Genomic DNA, 17,844 nt, shown 5'->3' with positions numbered 1-17,844 from the left:
ATATAGAGGGTCTATACAAGGGCGATGTACTTGAGGACAATATTATGGAAATGGAAGAGGATGTAGATGAAGATGAATTGGGAGGTACGATACTGCGTGAAGAGTTTGACACAGCACTAAAAGACCTGAGTCGAAACAAGGCCCCGGGAGTAGACAACATTCCATTGGAACTACTGACGGCCTTGGGAGAGCCAGTTCTGACAAAACTCTACCATCTGGTGAGCAAGATGTATGAGACAGGTGAAATACCCTCAGACTTCAAGAAGAATATAATAATTCCAATCCCAAAGAAAGCAGGTGTTGACAGATGTGAAAATTACCGAACTGTCAGTTTAATAAGCCATAGCTGCAAAATACTAACGCGAATTATTTACAGACGAATGGAAAAACGGGTAGAAGCCGACCTCGGGGAAGATCAGTTTGGATTCCGTAGAAATGTTGGAACACGTGAGGCAATACTGACCTTACGACTTATCTTAGAAGAAAGATTAAGGAAAGGCAAACCTACGTTTCTAGCATTTGTAGACTTAGAGAAAGCTTTTGACAATGTTGACTGGAATACTCTCTTTCAAATTCTAAAGGCAGCAGGGGTAAAATACAGCGAGCGAAAGGCTATTAACAATTTGTACAGAAAGCAGATGGCAGTTATAAGAGTGGAGAGGCATGAAAGGCAAGCAGTGGTTGGGAAGGGAGTGAGACAGGGTTGTAGCCTCTCTCCGATGTTATTCAAACTGTATACTGAGCAAGCAGTGAAGGAAACAAAAGAAAAATTAGGAGTAGGTATCAAAATCCAGGGAGAAGAAATAAAAACTTTGAGGTTCGCCGATGACATTGTAATTCTGTCAGAGACCGCAAAGGACATGGAAGAGCAGTTAAACGGAATGGACAGTGTCTTGAAAGGAGGATATAAGATGAACATCAACAAAAGTAAAACGAGGATAATGGAATGTAGTCGAATTAAGTCGGGTGATGCTGCGGGAATCAGATTAGGAAGTGAGACGCTTAAAGTAGTAAAGGAGTTTTGCTATTTGGGGAGCAAAATAACTGATGATGGTCGAAGTAGAGAGGATATAAAATGTAGACTGGCAATGGCAAGGAAATTGTTTCTGAAGAAGAGAAATTTGTTAACATCGAGTATAGATTTAAGTGTCAGGAAGTCGTTTCTGAAAGTATTTGTATGGAGTGTAGCCATGTATGGAAGTGAAACATGGACGATAACTAGTATGGACAAGAAGAGAATAGAAGCTTTCGAAATGTGGTGCTACAGAAGAATGTTGAAGATTAGGTGGGTAGATCACGTAACTAATGAGGAGGTGTTGAATAGGATTGGGGAGAAGAGAAGTTTGTGGCACAACTTGACTAGAAGAAGGGATCGGTTGGTAGGACATGTCCTGAGGCATCAAGGGATCACAAATTTAGCATTGAATGGCAGCGTGGAGGGTAAAAATCGTAGAGGGAGACCAAGAGATGAATACACTAAACAGATTCAGAAGGATATAGGTTGCAGTAGGTACTGGGAGATGAAAGAGCTTGCACAGGATAGATCAGCATGGAGAGCTGCATCAAACCAGTCTCAGGACTGAAGACCACAACAACAAACAGTGAAGGGTGTTCAAAATTAAGCTTTCCGTGGCGGCATGACGGGGTGCAAATACAGCTAGGACAAAAGGACAGATAGACTGTCGAAGTACTTTGAAAGAGACCAGATCCAAACACCTGAAAATTTACTAAAAATGATTTTAAATTTTTTGGGTGGAGCTAGAATTTCAGAGTCTAGGACAGTGCTTCGTATTCACTACCCAAATTGTTCGTCGTCTTGCAAAAGGCAGAGGAAGTAATAGGAGGAACTGCGCAGGAAGGCCGGTGCTTGCGACACGGCCGCAATTGACGGCTAAAGATCTTAGCGGGCAGTTATCGCAGCGAGCTCGGCTTCGTTTTCCGATGCCCCGTTTCGTAACCTCGAGGCCAGGAAGCCGCTGTATCCTCCGCCTGCTTGCCTGCCCACATCCTTGCACACCCATTGGCTAACGCGCCCGATCTCATTCACACTGCCATACCTATGCAATCTCAAGCTTCCGAGAATATGAACCAGGCAGCATGATAACAGCGTGCTCGCTAAGTATGTATGGCCAAGAATGTGTAGTTTCCCCATACTAAAATTTGTTGTTCGTATGAATTCCTGTGCTACTGGGCCTGTCTTAAGTTAATTCGTAAGTAAATTTGTAACTAAGTTCAAAAATGGTTCAAATGTCTCTGAGCACAATGGAACTTAACATCTGAGGTCATCAGTCCCCTAGAACTTAGAACTACTTAAACCTAACTAACCTAAGGACATCACACATCCATGACCGAGGCAAGATTCGAACCTACGACAGTAGCGGTCGCGCGGTTCCAGACTGAAGCGCCTAGAACCGCTCGGTCACACAGCCGGCTGTAACACTCTGTCATGTGACGCTTCAGTGGTGCGACAACCCCTGTCGGCTGTTACTCACCTGTGGGAGCCACTTTTGTATTCCCCGGAGCAATGTTTGATCCATCCGCCGTGAGGTGTGACGGGAAAGCAACATACTGCTTTGGTAGGTGGTTTTAAGTTTTTTTTTAAGTTTCTGTATTTACATGAATGAGTAGCAAACAAACAACGCGTTCCGTAGCACTTAAAAATACAGACACTGCACACAGTGAAGTCAACTGTGGCGCATGACATCACGATACTCAGGGCAAATTCTCAAATTCTTCTTCTTGGCAGTATAAACGCAATTACTCCTCACTGGTACTACGCGTCGCAAATGTCCTGTCTATTTACGTATGAAATTTACATATCGCCGCGAAAGATCTACCGATATCAAACTTCTTAAAAATGTTATTTCTGTACAACTGATGTTATGTTTTCACTTCATTTACCTGACGAACTGATTGATGAGACCATGTGACGACACAGAATTGACGTGAGAGCTTATTTTTATCTCAGATTTTACACTGTTTATTTAACCAGTCGCGGCGATGGAATGGAAGAAATTTAATCTTATTTTTATATATTTCACCAGATGTTTAGTGACCATTCAAGCAATAAAGCAGTTTCACGTAACCGCATTTGGACGCTGCTAATTACATTTGATCGAAACACATGTCTCTCTGTGCTTAATGGGGGATGGGGTGGAACTGGAGATGTCATAAGGCGACAAAAGTTTTCAGCAATTGCTTCCTTTATCCATCACTATAAATACTAGATCAATCTACGTACAAAAATAGGAAACAAGTTTAATCATTGCTACGCTTCACTTAATAGGTAAAATTGCGTTAACAGTTCCCAGACAAGAATTTTCTGGAAAGAATGTCATTGTAGAATCTGTAACATAACCTGCAACACATTTTCTTTTTGTATTTACATTTTTGTTACATTGCAACACATAACTATTTACAAAACATGCGAAACACTGGTAAATTTAATGAGCTTGTGTGACTGATCTTATATTATAAATGATTGACAAAACTGAACAAACTTAGTGCCCTGTCGCCTTTCAGTAATGGTTTATCTACTCCTGGTAGAGTCCTTTGCAAAATGATGGATACAAATGACATTACATTTCACCAGCGCCAGATGTTCACTGCGGACAGTCTATTCATTTCTTGAGAAATTCTGGCGCCGCGACCTAGGAAATCTATAAATATTTTTCATTTATTTGTGTTTTCCATCAATAACACAGCATGTACAAGTAAATTGTGCAACCGAACGCCGCTTCCTTCATCTATTCATTACTGCATCCGTTTGATACACCACCCTTGACCATTCGGTTTCAAGTACATGAGAAAGTGTCACTAGAAAGTCAGAAGCACTGCTGAAATCTCTGAAATACCCCTAACCGTCACAGTTTTCCCGGCAGAGATACGTGTGAGCAATCCTTCCAGCTTAATATCGATCTTTTCATAAAATGCATTTTAACCGTCAGCTGTCTATTTGTACCATTACTCATGTACAGGTTTCGGTTATTAACCATTATCCAGGATGTAGGGTACAACAAACGATACGAGGAATCCGCTGTCAGCAATCTGCAAAATCTACTGCAGAACTGTTATTCACGGTCACTATGAGGACTGAAATTAAGTTACGAGTGACCTCGTGTGTCCCGTGCTGATTATAGGCCCGCAATATGCTTAATAGAGGTAATCCAAATTATGTCCTCGAAATTATCGTCTTTCACTCCTAATAAAAAGAACTAAATCGTTACCGCTATGCGGCTATGTCTGCTCGCTCCACCAGCAACTTTATCGCCTGAAAGATATTTGAAACAGATTCTTCAGAACGGGTCGCAATGGACATACACTGCCCTAAAATAGTTTGGGTTCACACATAGTTGGTAGCGAAACAGATATGTAGTATGTTGTGTTGGCTACTGTGGGAGTCAGCACCGACACAAACAAGGAAGAAGGGAAGTTGCGATGGCCGGTGGCAGGAACTCAAAATGATCTCTACATTAAACTTTCTAATTAACAGGCCACTTTATTTCTGAAAAGAAAATGAATATAGCTTTACTTGCTTCCTGTGCCTCCCACATGCAAGTACATTTATCCACTGTTACTACTCGCAGTGTGGTCTTCCTATTAATCAGTACTGATGCTCTCGAAGTGGACCGACCAGCGATGGGCGGCTGGTTAATCAGCGTTAACAGGGGACGCTGAACTCTGTCTTCCTGGAAGTGTGTCGCCGCCATCTCTTTCCTTTGGCGAACGTGTCGGCGCCTTCTTGATGTCGTTTCGCTGCGCTGCGCGAGGCGGTGCACAGTCGATGCTTTAGGACTGCACGTAATGCATAACCTCTCCCTCTCTTGGCTCGCCCCCCCCCCCCCATCACCACCCCGCGCACCAGGGAAAAGAAAAGAAAATAACCTTGGCAATTCAAACTCAAATTACGCCAAACACGTAGACGGTATCAATTCATTATCAGTTTGAAGAAAGCCAGAACACGTAATGAGGGCTAACTAGAGGAAATACACTGAGAATCACTTGTGATGTAATCTGAAAGCTCAGCATCGCATAATTATGTCAGCTGCTCCCCTCCTCATCCCCAGATCACACGTTGCGAACTGACCCTTTCTACATCTACATACATACTCCGCAATCCACCATACGGTGTGTGGTGGAGGGTACCTCGTACCACAACTAGCATCTTCTCTCCCTGTTCCACTCCCAAACAGAACGAGGGAAAAATGACTACCTATATACCTCTGTACGAGCCCTAATCTCTCTTGTCTTATCTTTGTGGTCTTTCCGCGAAATGTTAATTGGCGGCAGTAAAATTGTACTGCAGTCAGCCTCAAATGCTGGTTCTCTAAATTTCCTCAGTAGCGATTCACGAAAAGAACACCTCCTTTCCTCCAGACTCTAGAGACTCCCACCCGAGTTCCCGAAGCATTCCCATCTAGCAGCCCGGCTCTGAATTGCTTCTATGTCCTCCTTCAATCCGACCCGATAGGGATCCCAAACGCTCGAGCAGTACTCAAGAATAGGTCGTATTAGTGTTTTATAAATGGTCTCCTTTACAGATGAACCACATCTTCCCAAAATTCTACCAATGAACCGAAGACGACTATCCGCCTTCCCCACAACTGCCATTACATGCTTGTCCCACTTCATATCGCTCTGCAATGTTACGCCCAAATATTTAATCGACGTGACTGTGTCAAGCGCTACACTACTAATGGAGTATTCAAACATTACGGGATTCTTTTTCCTATTCATCTGCATTAATTTAAATTTACCTATATTTAGAGTTAGCTGCCATTCTTTACACCAATTAAAAAGCCTGTCCAAGTAATGTTGTATCCTCCTACAGCCACTCAACGACGACACCTTCCCGTACACCACAGCATCATCAGAAAACAGTGGCACATTGCTATCCACCCTATCCAAAAGATCATTTATGTAGATAAAAAACAACAGCTGACCTACCACACTTCCCTAGGGCACTCCAGATGATACCCTCACCTCCGATGAACGCTCTCCAGTCCGCAGCTCGTGGTCGTGCGGTAGCGTTCTCGCTTCCCACGCCCGGGTTCCCGGGTTCGATTCCCGGCGGGGTCAGGGATTTTCTCTGCCTCGTGATGACTGGGTGTTGTGTACTGTCCTTAGATTAGTTAGGTTTCAGTAGTTCTAAGTTCTAGGGGACTGATGACCGTAGATGTTAAGTCCCATAGTGCTCAGAGCCATTTGAACCATTTTGAACGCTCTCCACCGAGGACAACGTACTGGGTTCTATTACTTAAGAAGTCTTCGAGCCACTCACATACTTGGGAACCAATCCCGTATGCTCGTACCTTAGTTAGGAGTCTGCAGTGGGGCACTGAGTCAAGGAATATGGCATCCGTCTGATACCCTTCATCCATGGTTTGCAAGATATCATGTGAAAAAAGGTCGAGTTGCGTTTCGCAGGAGCGATGCTTTCTAAAGCCGTGCTGATGCATGGACAGCAACTTCTCTGTCTCAAGGAAATTCATTATATTCGAACTGAGAATATGTTCAAGATTCCTGCAACAAACCGATGTTAAGGATATTGGTCTGTAATTTTGAGGATCCGTCCTTCTACCCTTCTTATACACAGGCGTCACCTGCGCTTTTTTCCAGTAGCTCGGGACTTTACGTATGGCAAGAGATTCGCGATAAATGCAAGCTAAGTAAGGAGCCAATGCAGTAGAGTACTCTCTGTAAAACCGAATTGGAATCCCATCAGGATCTGGCGATTTATTTATTTTCAACCCATTCAGCTGCTTCACAACCACAGGGATGTCTATCACTATGTCCTCCATACGGGAATCCGTACGAGACTCAAACGGCGGTATGTTTGTACGATTCTCCTGCGTGAAGGATTTCTCAAATGCTAAATTTAAAATTTCAGCTTTCGTTTTGCTGTCTTCCGTTGCCAGGCCTTTGTTGTACCGTTGAGTGCTCAGACTGAAGGAAATCAGTTGCACGGCGCGAATCAAGCAACAGTGCTTGCTGCTGTACAAGAAAGAAAAAAACAGCACATCTGTTGGGTTTCGGCTCTAAGTTTTGTTTTAGTTTATTGGACAATCATCATCAATGATCCCACAGCAACATAATTTTACATTTCACATTTTCATTCATCTATTTTGGGCCAAGACGCTTTGTATCCTACCCATACAGTAGTAATTAATTCATATCTCCCTAACACCTTCCCTTCCTTCATTGGTGTTTGTTCCAATACAAGCTTCAAGAGAGATTTGTTCGATCAGTTGTTTTGTGCCGAAATCCAGATGTTCCTCGTCCTGCTTGGCACAAAGTTTTACCTTATATGTCATGTGAAAAGTGCCGTCTAAAAAAGATACTGTAAGCCATTACTCATACTGATATTGCTGTGTGCGTACGTGTGGGCGGGGAGTGGGGGCGGGGAATTGGGAGGGGCGGGGGTGGGGGTGGGGGGGGGGGGGCTGGAAGCTCAGCATTGCATAATACATGCCCTCTCTTAGTGTCTGAGAAAGAAAGTTGCCAACGTTAGGCAACATATTGTCGAAAACAATCAAATGGTAGTCTATACTTCATAACAGATAGAGCACGCAACTCACGGGTCAACATTTGTTATATGTCGACAGAAATCAAGTCACATGACTGCCTTCCCTGTCAACCATTGTAAATAGACTGATGCATTTTTCAACACGCTAAAAAAATTCTTACAGTAGCATCACAATGCATTTTGTTTTACAACCGATATACAGTCGTATCCTCTTTAAATAAAATGAATGGATGTATTTATGTGCTGCACAGACAACTCACATGCGACTACTGATTTAAAATATTATGTTCAATTTTAGTCCACATATAATTCTGACACTATTTGCCTTAGCCCTACAAGTGCATATATAAAGCACCCAACAGATTGAAAAAGCTGTGAAAAACGTCGGTGAGTATATTTGACAGCTAAAAAAAAGGTAGTGGATGGAACTGAGGAGAAACGAAAGCGATGGGTCCCGCTGATTAATAAAGGTGATTTGATGACAGGACACACCCTGAGGCATCGGAAAATCGATAATTTGGCAATTACTTGTAACTAACACCGAATCTGTCTATATAAGTTGGTAAACAAGAAGAACAAGAGGAAGAAATAATTCAAAACAAATTCACGAATGTATACCCTAGGACAACGAAGATTGCTCTTTACAACCGTTTAAACAAAATTTAGTTCCCTCGAGGACTTTCAGTTACAGTGTTACTCTGAGGTAACCAATAGTGCTCTTTACAGTTGTCGTAAATAAGTAGTTCTCTGGATTACTTCCAGTTTCAGCGATGGCAACTATAGTGTAAATCCCCAACATAGACATCCCTCACGATAATTCAGAATTTATCGAAATTAATACGTCTTGAACTGAGGACAAGGAAAATCTGCTCATAATATTCTGGTTTGTGTTAGTGATTGTGCATTTCAGTTGCCTCAACTATTCGTGGAATGTTTACTGTTTCCTCTGGTCAAACGCGTAGCTCTGCGAACATGTTCTTATCGTCTCCAAGCAAAAACATATTTTCCACGACATGTGAGGTAGGAAACAAGTTATTCGACTCTCTGCAGGAAAGATAAAACGTCCTTTTGCCACAAGAGGTAAGATAGTTGCCCTGTCTGCTGCCTTGCAGTTGTCGAAAGCTATTACCTCCTATTAGAGAATACCACGCCCTTTCTATCAGTGGGCAGTCTCTTCCTTCCTCGCAGATGGCGCTGTGCACTTCACCTCGAATGAAATTTCCAAGTTAAAACCCCGAAATGTACAGACGACTTCTATTGCCTACAATACACTTTCGAAGTTATGTAACACAAATGCTATCGGTATACCTTCTAAAACAGAACACAATGCCACATGTAACAATGAATAGGAAAGGTTTCTAGCTGTTTTGAGCACTTCAGTACCTTAAAAAATACATTTCACTGAGAAGGACGATAAAGTTGACCTAAGACAACGATGATAATACGTCTGAACTAGTATCTTTATTTTTGCTTCCGTTTTAGGTTTATTGATTGTTACTGCGAAAATTTGGTAGAAATATAGAAACTCTGAGTTCAGTGTACAGTACGTGACGCAGATAGGCTCGCAAAGGAGCCTGCGACTATTGGTAGGTGCCACAGATTTTCCAAACCTCATACGTACACGACATCCATGCCTTATTAATTCACATTAATGTACCTGATGATGGAGGTATAATCCTCCGAAATTTGTGTTGGAGAGAGTAATGCAATAAACGTGATTCGTTACAGTACTTTCAGATGATACTCTAACGGAAGTGTTGGCATTTCAAGTGAAGAGCTGCACCAAACCAGTCTTCGGGCTGAAGACCACAACAGCAATCTCATTTTCTAATTTCCTCAACTCTACCAACAAGTCGTTATATTGTATTGTAGATTTTGTTCTCTAGAGGCTACTACCATGAATTCGTCTCAGGAAGTCAGTGTGTCAACTGTATGGGTTTCATGTGTTAATATCTTTACCGCTACCTGTCTTTGTCGGATAAGTAGGGGACTGAAATTACAGTGGAGTCAAACACATTGCCTTGTAACGAATATACCAGTGCTTCGATGTTCTGTTTTCATGTAGTACCTGCACATATACAGGGTGTTACAAAAAGGTACGCCGGCCGCGGTGGTCTAGCGGTTCTAGGCGCTCAGTCCGGAGCCGCGCAGCCGCTACGGTCGCAGGTTCGAATCCTGCCTCGGGCATGGATGTGTGTGATGTCCTTAGGTTGGTTAGGTTTAAGTAGTTCTAAGTTCTAGGGGACTGATGACCACAGATGTTGAGTCCCATAGTGCTCAGAGCCATTTGAGCCAAAAAGGTACGGCCAAACTTTCAGGAAACATTCCTCACACACAAATATGATGTTATGTGGACATGTGTCCGGAAACGCTTAATTTCCATGTTACAGGTCATTTTAGTCTTGTCAGTATGTACTGTAATTCCTCGATTCACCGCCAGTTGGCCCAATTGAAGGAAGGTAATGTTGACTTCGGTGCTTGTGTTGACATGCGACTCATTGCTCTACAGTACTAGCATCAAGCACATCAGTACGTAGCATCAACAGGTTAGTGTTCATCACGAACGTGGTTTTGCAGTCAGTGCAATGTTTACAAATGCGGAGTTGGCAGATGCCCATTTGATGTATGGATTAGCACGGGGCAATAGCCGTGGCGCGGTACGTTTGTATCGAGACAGATTTCCAGAACGAAAGTGTCCCAACAGGAAGACGTTCGAAGCAATTGATCGGGGTCTTAGGGAGCACGGATCATTCCAGCCTATGACTCGCGACTGGGGAAGACATAGAACGACGAGGTTACCTGCTATGGACGAGGCAATTCTTCGTGCATTTGACGATAACCCTAATGTCAGCGTCAGAGAAGTTGCTGCTCTACAAGGTAACGTTGACCACGTCACTGTATGGAGAGTGCTACGGGAGAACCAGTTGTTTCCGTACCATGTACAGCGTGTGCAGGCACTATCAGCAGCTGATTGGCCTCCACGGATACACTTCTGCGAATGGTCCATCCAACAATGTGTCAATCCTCATTTCAGTGCAAATGTTCTCTTTACGGATGAGGCTTCATTCCAACGTGATCAAATGAAGTGAAGTGTTCGTATGCTAGAATGAGATTTTCACTCTGCAGCGGAGTGTGCGCTGATATGAAACTTCCTGGCAGATTAAAACTGTGTGCCCGACCGAGACTCGAACTCGGGACCCTTGCCTTTCGCGGGCAAGTGCTCTACCATCTGAGCTACCGAAGCACGACTCACGCCCGGCACTCACAGCTTTACTTCTACCAGTACCTCGTCTCCTACCTTCCAAACTTTACAGAAGCTCTCCTGCGAACCTTGCAGAACTAGCACTCCTGAAAGAAAGGATATTGCGGAGACATGGCTTAGCCACAGCCTGGGGGATGTTTCCAGAATGAGATTTTCACTCTGCAGCGGAGTGTGCGCTGATATGAAACTTCCTGGCAGATTAAAACTGTGTGCCCGACCGAGACTCGAACTCGGGACCCTTGCCTTTCGCGGGCAAGTGCTCTACCATCTGAGCTACCGAAGCACGACTCACTCCCGGCACTCTGCAACATTGTGCACTGCTTTTCATGCTAAAGACACCCTTAATGTGAAGTAGTGAATCTCTTTTTTTCTTCCAGTATTGTAATCATGTACATCATTGTTCCCTTTGAATTTCAATAAATTATTCACTTCAAACTTCATGAGCGGATAAATATGTGAAGCAGTAATCAAAATGCCCAACTCCATAAACAGATGTTTACAGGGTAACTGTTACTGAGCACCACATATTTTGCTTATAGCATGTTTTTGAGAAATGAAGATTTTCATTTTTAAAGATGATTTATGCCAGAAAATTATTCCATATGACATTAATGAACATATTCAAAGCATTTCAACTTACTAATTACTATTCCCCAAGATCTGAAGGGATTCTAACTGCAAAAGTGGCTAAAGTAAAATGTTTGGAAGTTCCAAAACATGATTTTCCCAGTTTAGATTCTCATTAACATGGTCACCTAAAATTTTTGAAGTTTCCACCCAATTCGTTATTCCCCCACCATGTGTTGCACCTGTCACTGGTCATGCAGATGTACAGAAGTGGATATGTTGTATCTTTTTGAAACTGAAAGTGAGGCCATTCACAGAAAACCTTTCAATGATACAAGAACATTGTTATCATTTCTTCTGTAGCTGTATGTATGCTTAGACTAATTACTGTACTAGTGTTTCCAACAAAAGGAACTAATTCTGCATGTTGTACGTTAGACAGAAAATAGTTACATTTATGAAAATACAAAACATGCCTAAGATTGAGCCTCAGTGAACCCATATGTCATTTCTCCCCAGTCAGAAGAATCTCCAGTGATTACATTGGTTGAGTCACTAAGTACAACTATCTGCATTCTTTTGGTTAGATATGACACTATACATTATTGTCTATAACATCAATTCCATAAAAACAGCATTTTGTCGAGAAGAATCTTGTGATGTGGTTACTGAATACTTGTAAAATTTGTTGAGTGAACATGTAACTGGCATTCCGAATAGAGCAGCTGGTCAGAAATCGAAACTGTGATTTCTTAGGATACTGAGGGCCCCTATTCTAGGGGACTGATGACCTCAGATGTTAAGTCCCATAGTGCTCAGAGCCATTCGATACTATTCTAGAATACACCACCTTATCAAAAATTTTCGAAAGTAATGTCAGTAGTGAAATAGGCTGGATTATTATAGAGATCTTTCCTATCACTTTTATTGTAGTGGGATATCAGTCTCTCTGGAGAAATCCCATGACTTAGAGATACATTACATCTTTCAGATAAGACAAGACTTGTTACATGAGAAGAAATCTGTAATATTATGTGGCAAATACCATGAAATCCAGATAAGCTTCTATTTTTGAGAGAATAGATCATTTTCTTAATCTCAGAGTGAGTGGTTGGTGATACATTCATAAGCTACAATTTTACTAGAGTTTCTTTTTGAACATATTGTTGTGTTTTTATCTTAAAATGTTTTCCCTATATTTCCCTTCAATATTTAAATAATGATTGCCAAACACCTTTGCTACCTATGGCTTATCATTTACATCCCTTCCATTGAATTCAATTGTGATGTTATCTTGTTCTTTGGCCAGCTGTCCTGTCATTTATTTCACTAAATTCCTTATAACCTTAAATATTCCATTAGGATTACCGATTTCTGATATAATGAGCATTTCCCTTGATATTTTAATAGCTAATCATAGTAATTTTGAGTAGTTTTTGAGGTGTGCAGCTACTGCAGGATCTCTATTTCTTCTTGCCAACAGATACATTTCCCTTTTCCTTTCACAAAATACTTGAATCAGTCTAGACATCTGTGGGTTTTTTTTTACATGGCTAATTGATGACTTTTCTGATTAGTTTATTCAGAAAGATATTTTCAAGCAATGAAAAGATTTTGGCATGGAATAGATTAAATTTTATGTCAGCATTTGGTTCATTATAAATATTAGCCTAGATAATACACTATTCTTGAAAACATTTGTTCTGGCATCATGAATTATTCTAAATGATTTCCACTGAGGGGTATCAGTACTATAAGGCACTATCTTATTTATCCTAGCTAGCTGTGCATCATTATCAGAGAGCTCATTTATTATTGAGTATGTAGTCATTTCCTTTCTTTAAGCTTCATCAAAGAAAACAATTAGGGTACACTGTCTTTATCCATTCATGTTGGAAAGTTAATTACTGAGATTAAATTGAAGGGTCCAAATAAGGTTTCCAGATCATTTTTCCTATCAGAATTATTTAGAAAATCTGCAATGAAATCACCACAGATTGTTTAACTGTTTGCTGCTGTTTGGCATTGTAAGGAACTGAAATTCCTCATAAACACACCAAAATTTCTCATTGGGAATTTATATTAAAAGTGAAATATTTTTTCCATATTAATTCACAAGCATGCACTTCTGTTTACTGATCACTACTTTAGTATTGTCTCAATGTTTTTGAACTTGTTTTCTCTCTTAGCGTATGTAACAACTCCTTTTTTCATACTACTTCTAGAGAGTAAGATGGTACAGTTTTATCTTTTATATTTAACTTATCTAACCCTATAGTAATATGGTGCTCAGAATGGAACAAAATGTCCTTTTCAGAGCTTATAAATTTTCCAAACAGACAAGAGGATCTTCTACCTTACTACTGAATCCTCTAATGTTCTGATGAAATAAGTTAACACTACTTTTCATGCATATTGTGGGGCTCTTAATTTAACAAAAGGATTTATTGTCAATTTAACAATAGGATTTCCACCTCCTATAGAAAAATTTAAGCCTACTGATTCAAAAGTAAAACTCTAGAATTTATTAATGGATAGCTGATTTGTCATTAAGTCATTCATTCCAGTCCATATTTAGTAGACTAATGATTATGATATCTTTTTGCATGCAAATTATTGTGACTCTTTAAAAGTCAGGGAACAGGCAGACCTCATAAATTATGAAGAGGACATAGTTTTGACAAACAAGTGGAAATCAGATTTGCCTAATTCCTTGTAATGATTCAAAACAGGTTAATAAACTAAATTAATTCTGCAGGACATACACAATATCGTGGTTTTCATTTATAAGTACATGTAAAAGTAGATGTAAAAGATAGAATAATAAACAAAATTGTAACAAAGTATTTTATTTGTGTACAGATACTGATATGCTATTCTTAATATAAAATTATAAAGACTTTAGCAACCAGTCACAGAAACATAATTTATTTATCTTGTTGCAAATCGATTTCGACTGATATCAGTCATCAATGGTGCACATTTCTGACCAATACATGCCATAAGTAGAAGTACTGTCCTTGGAAGATTACTATCATCTGACTTCATGATAGAAATCTGCCAAGCTGAATTTTGACATCACAGCTTTTCAGCTGCCAGGAACAACAGTTCACTTATTGTTAACACTTAATCTATTTACTCATTCCAGGACTGATGTTAGAACTGAAACTACTGGATACTGTACTCTGTATCAAGTTCATTCATGTGATATTCTAATGATGCTCTATGCCCAAAACACACAAACAAATAAAGTTTCAATAACAAGTGCACTGTTGTTATAGTGGCCATAGAGTGGTGATGAAGATGAGCTCAGTATTGTTAGTCGTTACGGTTTCCTAGACGACTTTGTGGCACAAAGTAAACTACTTTTCGCCACTGAGCCTGAACTTTCCGGAAGTTCATTTTGCATTATACTAAAGTCAGTTTTCTCTGGTTGCAGGCCTCTGACTGCAATGGAGCAGCGACAAGCGGAGCAAAGAGCAATACGTCACCTCGACTTCCAGAAGACTCAAAGCCGGCAACTGTGCCTGCTGGCAGCACCATGTCCAGCATCAGGACGTGAGTTCTCCTTCCAGCCTTGGTGATGAATGACTCCTCAATTTGGGTGTTCAGCTGGGGGCACAGCCATCTGCTTGTGGATGTGTTTGCAGCCACATGCTGTGTCTGTTATCCCACCCTGACTGAAGACTTCTAGGAGACCACACCAACTCCTCAGCTGAAATAAAGAAATTGCACGTGGACAGTGGATAATCTGTGCACAGACTTCCTCTGAATCGTTTGATGGAATACCATGACATTATTAAGTTCTTTTCCGTCCATGGAGTTAACTCTCCTAAATGTACATATGCATACATCATACTACATTGAATTTTTGAGGATCCTCATGTGCCTTTGTGTGTGTTTGCTTTTTGTGTTTTGTATACCATGGAGACTACTGTTGCTGTCTTTCAGAAACTACTGTATTCTCCTAAACATAGATATTTCACTAAGTGAGAACTTGTCTTATATGATCGGGGACAGAGTAGTAGCATGCAAATTGTGTGCTGTTAAAGCCCCATGATCTGTTGATTATGTGCATTGTGGGAATACACTCATCAAAGAAAATAAGATTGTTGTTTTCAAAGTGACATTAGAAAGACTGAAACTACTCGCACAATGTAAGTGAAAAATAAAATACAGTAATAAATGTTGTGTTATATGTTATTAATATTTTTGGTACTTTAATACAGTTTGTTGGTTTAGAACAGTTTATGTGTTATCACTAAGTTCCATGTAAGCCTCACATTTATATCTTCACCATTAGCAGTATGTTATCACCACATTGCTCTTATAGCTACAGCATCTATAGGTTCACTACTAATTAAGACCAACTGAGCATGCAATATGTATACATATGAGAGCTTAAATTTCAGTGTCTCATTCATTTGTAAATATAAAAAGTTTTAAGATAGTGTTTGAGAGTCGTTTATTTATTCTTCATTGGTTGCATGATTAAAGCCATGTGATACCTCATCAGTGTCACTGGTGAGAACTAAACGGATATAGGTCAGATACTGAAAAAATGTGAGTACTAATCACTTCAACTTCTCTCTGTTTTAGTAAATTTTTAAAAAAAGAATAAATGAACTAGATATTGAATTTCAAACAATGTTGTACTATCACAAAGTAGCCAGAAAGTAACTGGCCTCCAATGAAAATTAATTGCTACTTTTTTACTTACACTTATCACCTCAACCTTGTGAAACAAGAAAAAATTATTTATTGAAAACATAAGAATTTATGCGAGACTATTCTAGGTATGAGTGACAGACTATGATTTAGTTGTAGCCTTGTACGCCCTTCCTGAGCTAAGTAGTAGATTTATATGCCAGAGGAGTTGGGTACAGTACCTGTAACTTAACTATCTGAGCCATAAATGGAACACATGAAGCAAGTAATTTTGTGCAGTGAGTAATTTGTCTTCATATTACAGCTACATATTTCTATTAAACTGAAACCTACATGGATGCACTATGATAATTTAAGAATAAGGATATGACTCCCTATTCTTGCTCAGGAATGGAGCTCCCTACGAAAAACAATTTTAATTTGCACCCATATTCAGTTACATTGTGTTCTTGAGACGTTTTTCACTGAAACTTACATTCACTAGCTGACAGTGTAGATCATATTTCATATTAGTGGCATTACTGTTTCTTACATGACCTCTAACAACCAAGATATTCAACCATCTACATAATTATTTGATGTGTTTACAAACTACACAATTACTTTATATATTTACAATGCATTTTAAATACTTTGATCAACATAGAAGCTGAAGCAATGAATTAAAATTTATGCAAAGGCTTGGACTTGAACCCAGGTCTCCTGGTAACTAGGCAGATGTGCTGTCATCTACAACACCCTGGCACTGTGACTAACATAGCTGCATGGAACACTCTACTTCAATGTCCTCCCTAACATAAAATTTAGTTCACATCTCAACACATCTTTATTTTCTCCATCTTAGTCAGTATTAGTGTCGCTCCCTGATGTTGGAATAGCACCCTAGCTTCATACACAGGGGGTAAATCTTGTCTGTACCATAGGCATAGTAAGCAGGAGACCTGGGTTCAAGTCCTGGCCTCTCTAAGTTTTAATTCATTGGTTCAGCTTCTCTATCTTCACTTAAGGCAAAATTGAGACTCAGTATGTCTCCAGAAAAATATAATTATATGAGATGATTTTCAATAGTTCACTCTCAGCGATCTTACTGGTATATAATCTTTTTGTTATTTTTACAAGTGGAAACAACTGTCTTAAGCTGAGAATATATCTTCACTGACAATAAAATAGAACTCATGGCAAGTTATGTGTCATTCGGTAAAGGAGCTCTTGGTTTGAGGGTTAACAACTTGAGTCTTCTGACTTGCATATTGTATAATATGAGCAACTGATGATTTGGATCAGTCAATTTTGAAGGATAATTTTCTCAACATAGTGAGCATTTCGAATATTATTAATAATATTGTCATTATACAAAGTCTATTAAATTTGAATTTTGATCTAGTACTATATTCGTAGAATTGACTACTATTCACAAACTGGAATGGACTGATGACAATTTTCATCAAATAATAAATTTATTCTGAGACTGATAACGTTGGCAACCATTGAAAGACTGACAAAACCTATGTATGCAAGCTCAAAAATAAAATTTCTGTATTCTTTTTCAATAATGTTTCCTTATGTGAAGAATTTAACCCATACATGAGATTCAAAATCACTTAATGGAAATGAAGACTAGAGCGTTGCTTTTATGTATCTACATAGCTGTCAGTAATTCATCTGACAACAATAGCCAATCCGAAACGTTTAGGCAGAACAAGAGCTATGCTCTGAACGTCAATAGTAATACTGTGCGACATGTTTGCGCAAGTAGGAACATTAACGGGTTACAGGAATGTTCAACAATGGTTCTCTTCACTTATGGAAAGTAGGAAACAGA

The 17,844-nt window shown here is 40.0% G+C and overlaps 1 protein-coding gene across 1 annotated transcript in view; it reads left to right on the top strand.

Annotated features, from left to right (window-relative positions):
* LOC124613678 (hematopoietically-expressed homeobox protein HHEX) overlaps positions 1-15,502 on the top strand; it is a 162,676-nt gene extending 147,174 nt beyond the window's left edge. Inside the window, exon 4 of the mRNA XM_047142395.1 lies at positions 14,794-15,502. Within this exon, the coding sequence (XP_046998351.1) occupies positions 14,794-14,916 (123 nt within the window). The 3' untranslated portion in view covers positions 14,917-15,502. The remainder of the gene's footprint in view (positions 1-14,793) is intronic.
* Positions 15,503-17,844: the final 2,342 nt, after the last annotated feature.

This window comes from Schistocerca americana, chromosome 4, assembly GCF_021461395.2.
Source record: "Schistocerca americana isolate TAMUIC-IGC-003095 chromosome 4, iqSchAmer2.1, whole genome shotgun sequence".
Taxonomy (NCBI): Eukaryota; Metazoa; Arthropoda; class Insecta; order Orthoptera; family Acrididae; genus Schistocerca; species Schistocerca americana.
Note: the sequence above shows the minus strand (reverse complement) of the source record. Positions and strands in the feature narration are given on the sequence as shown.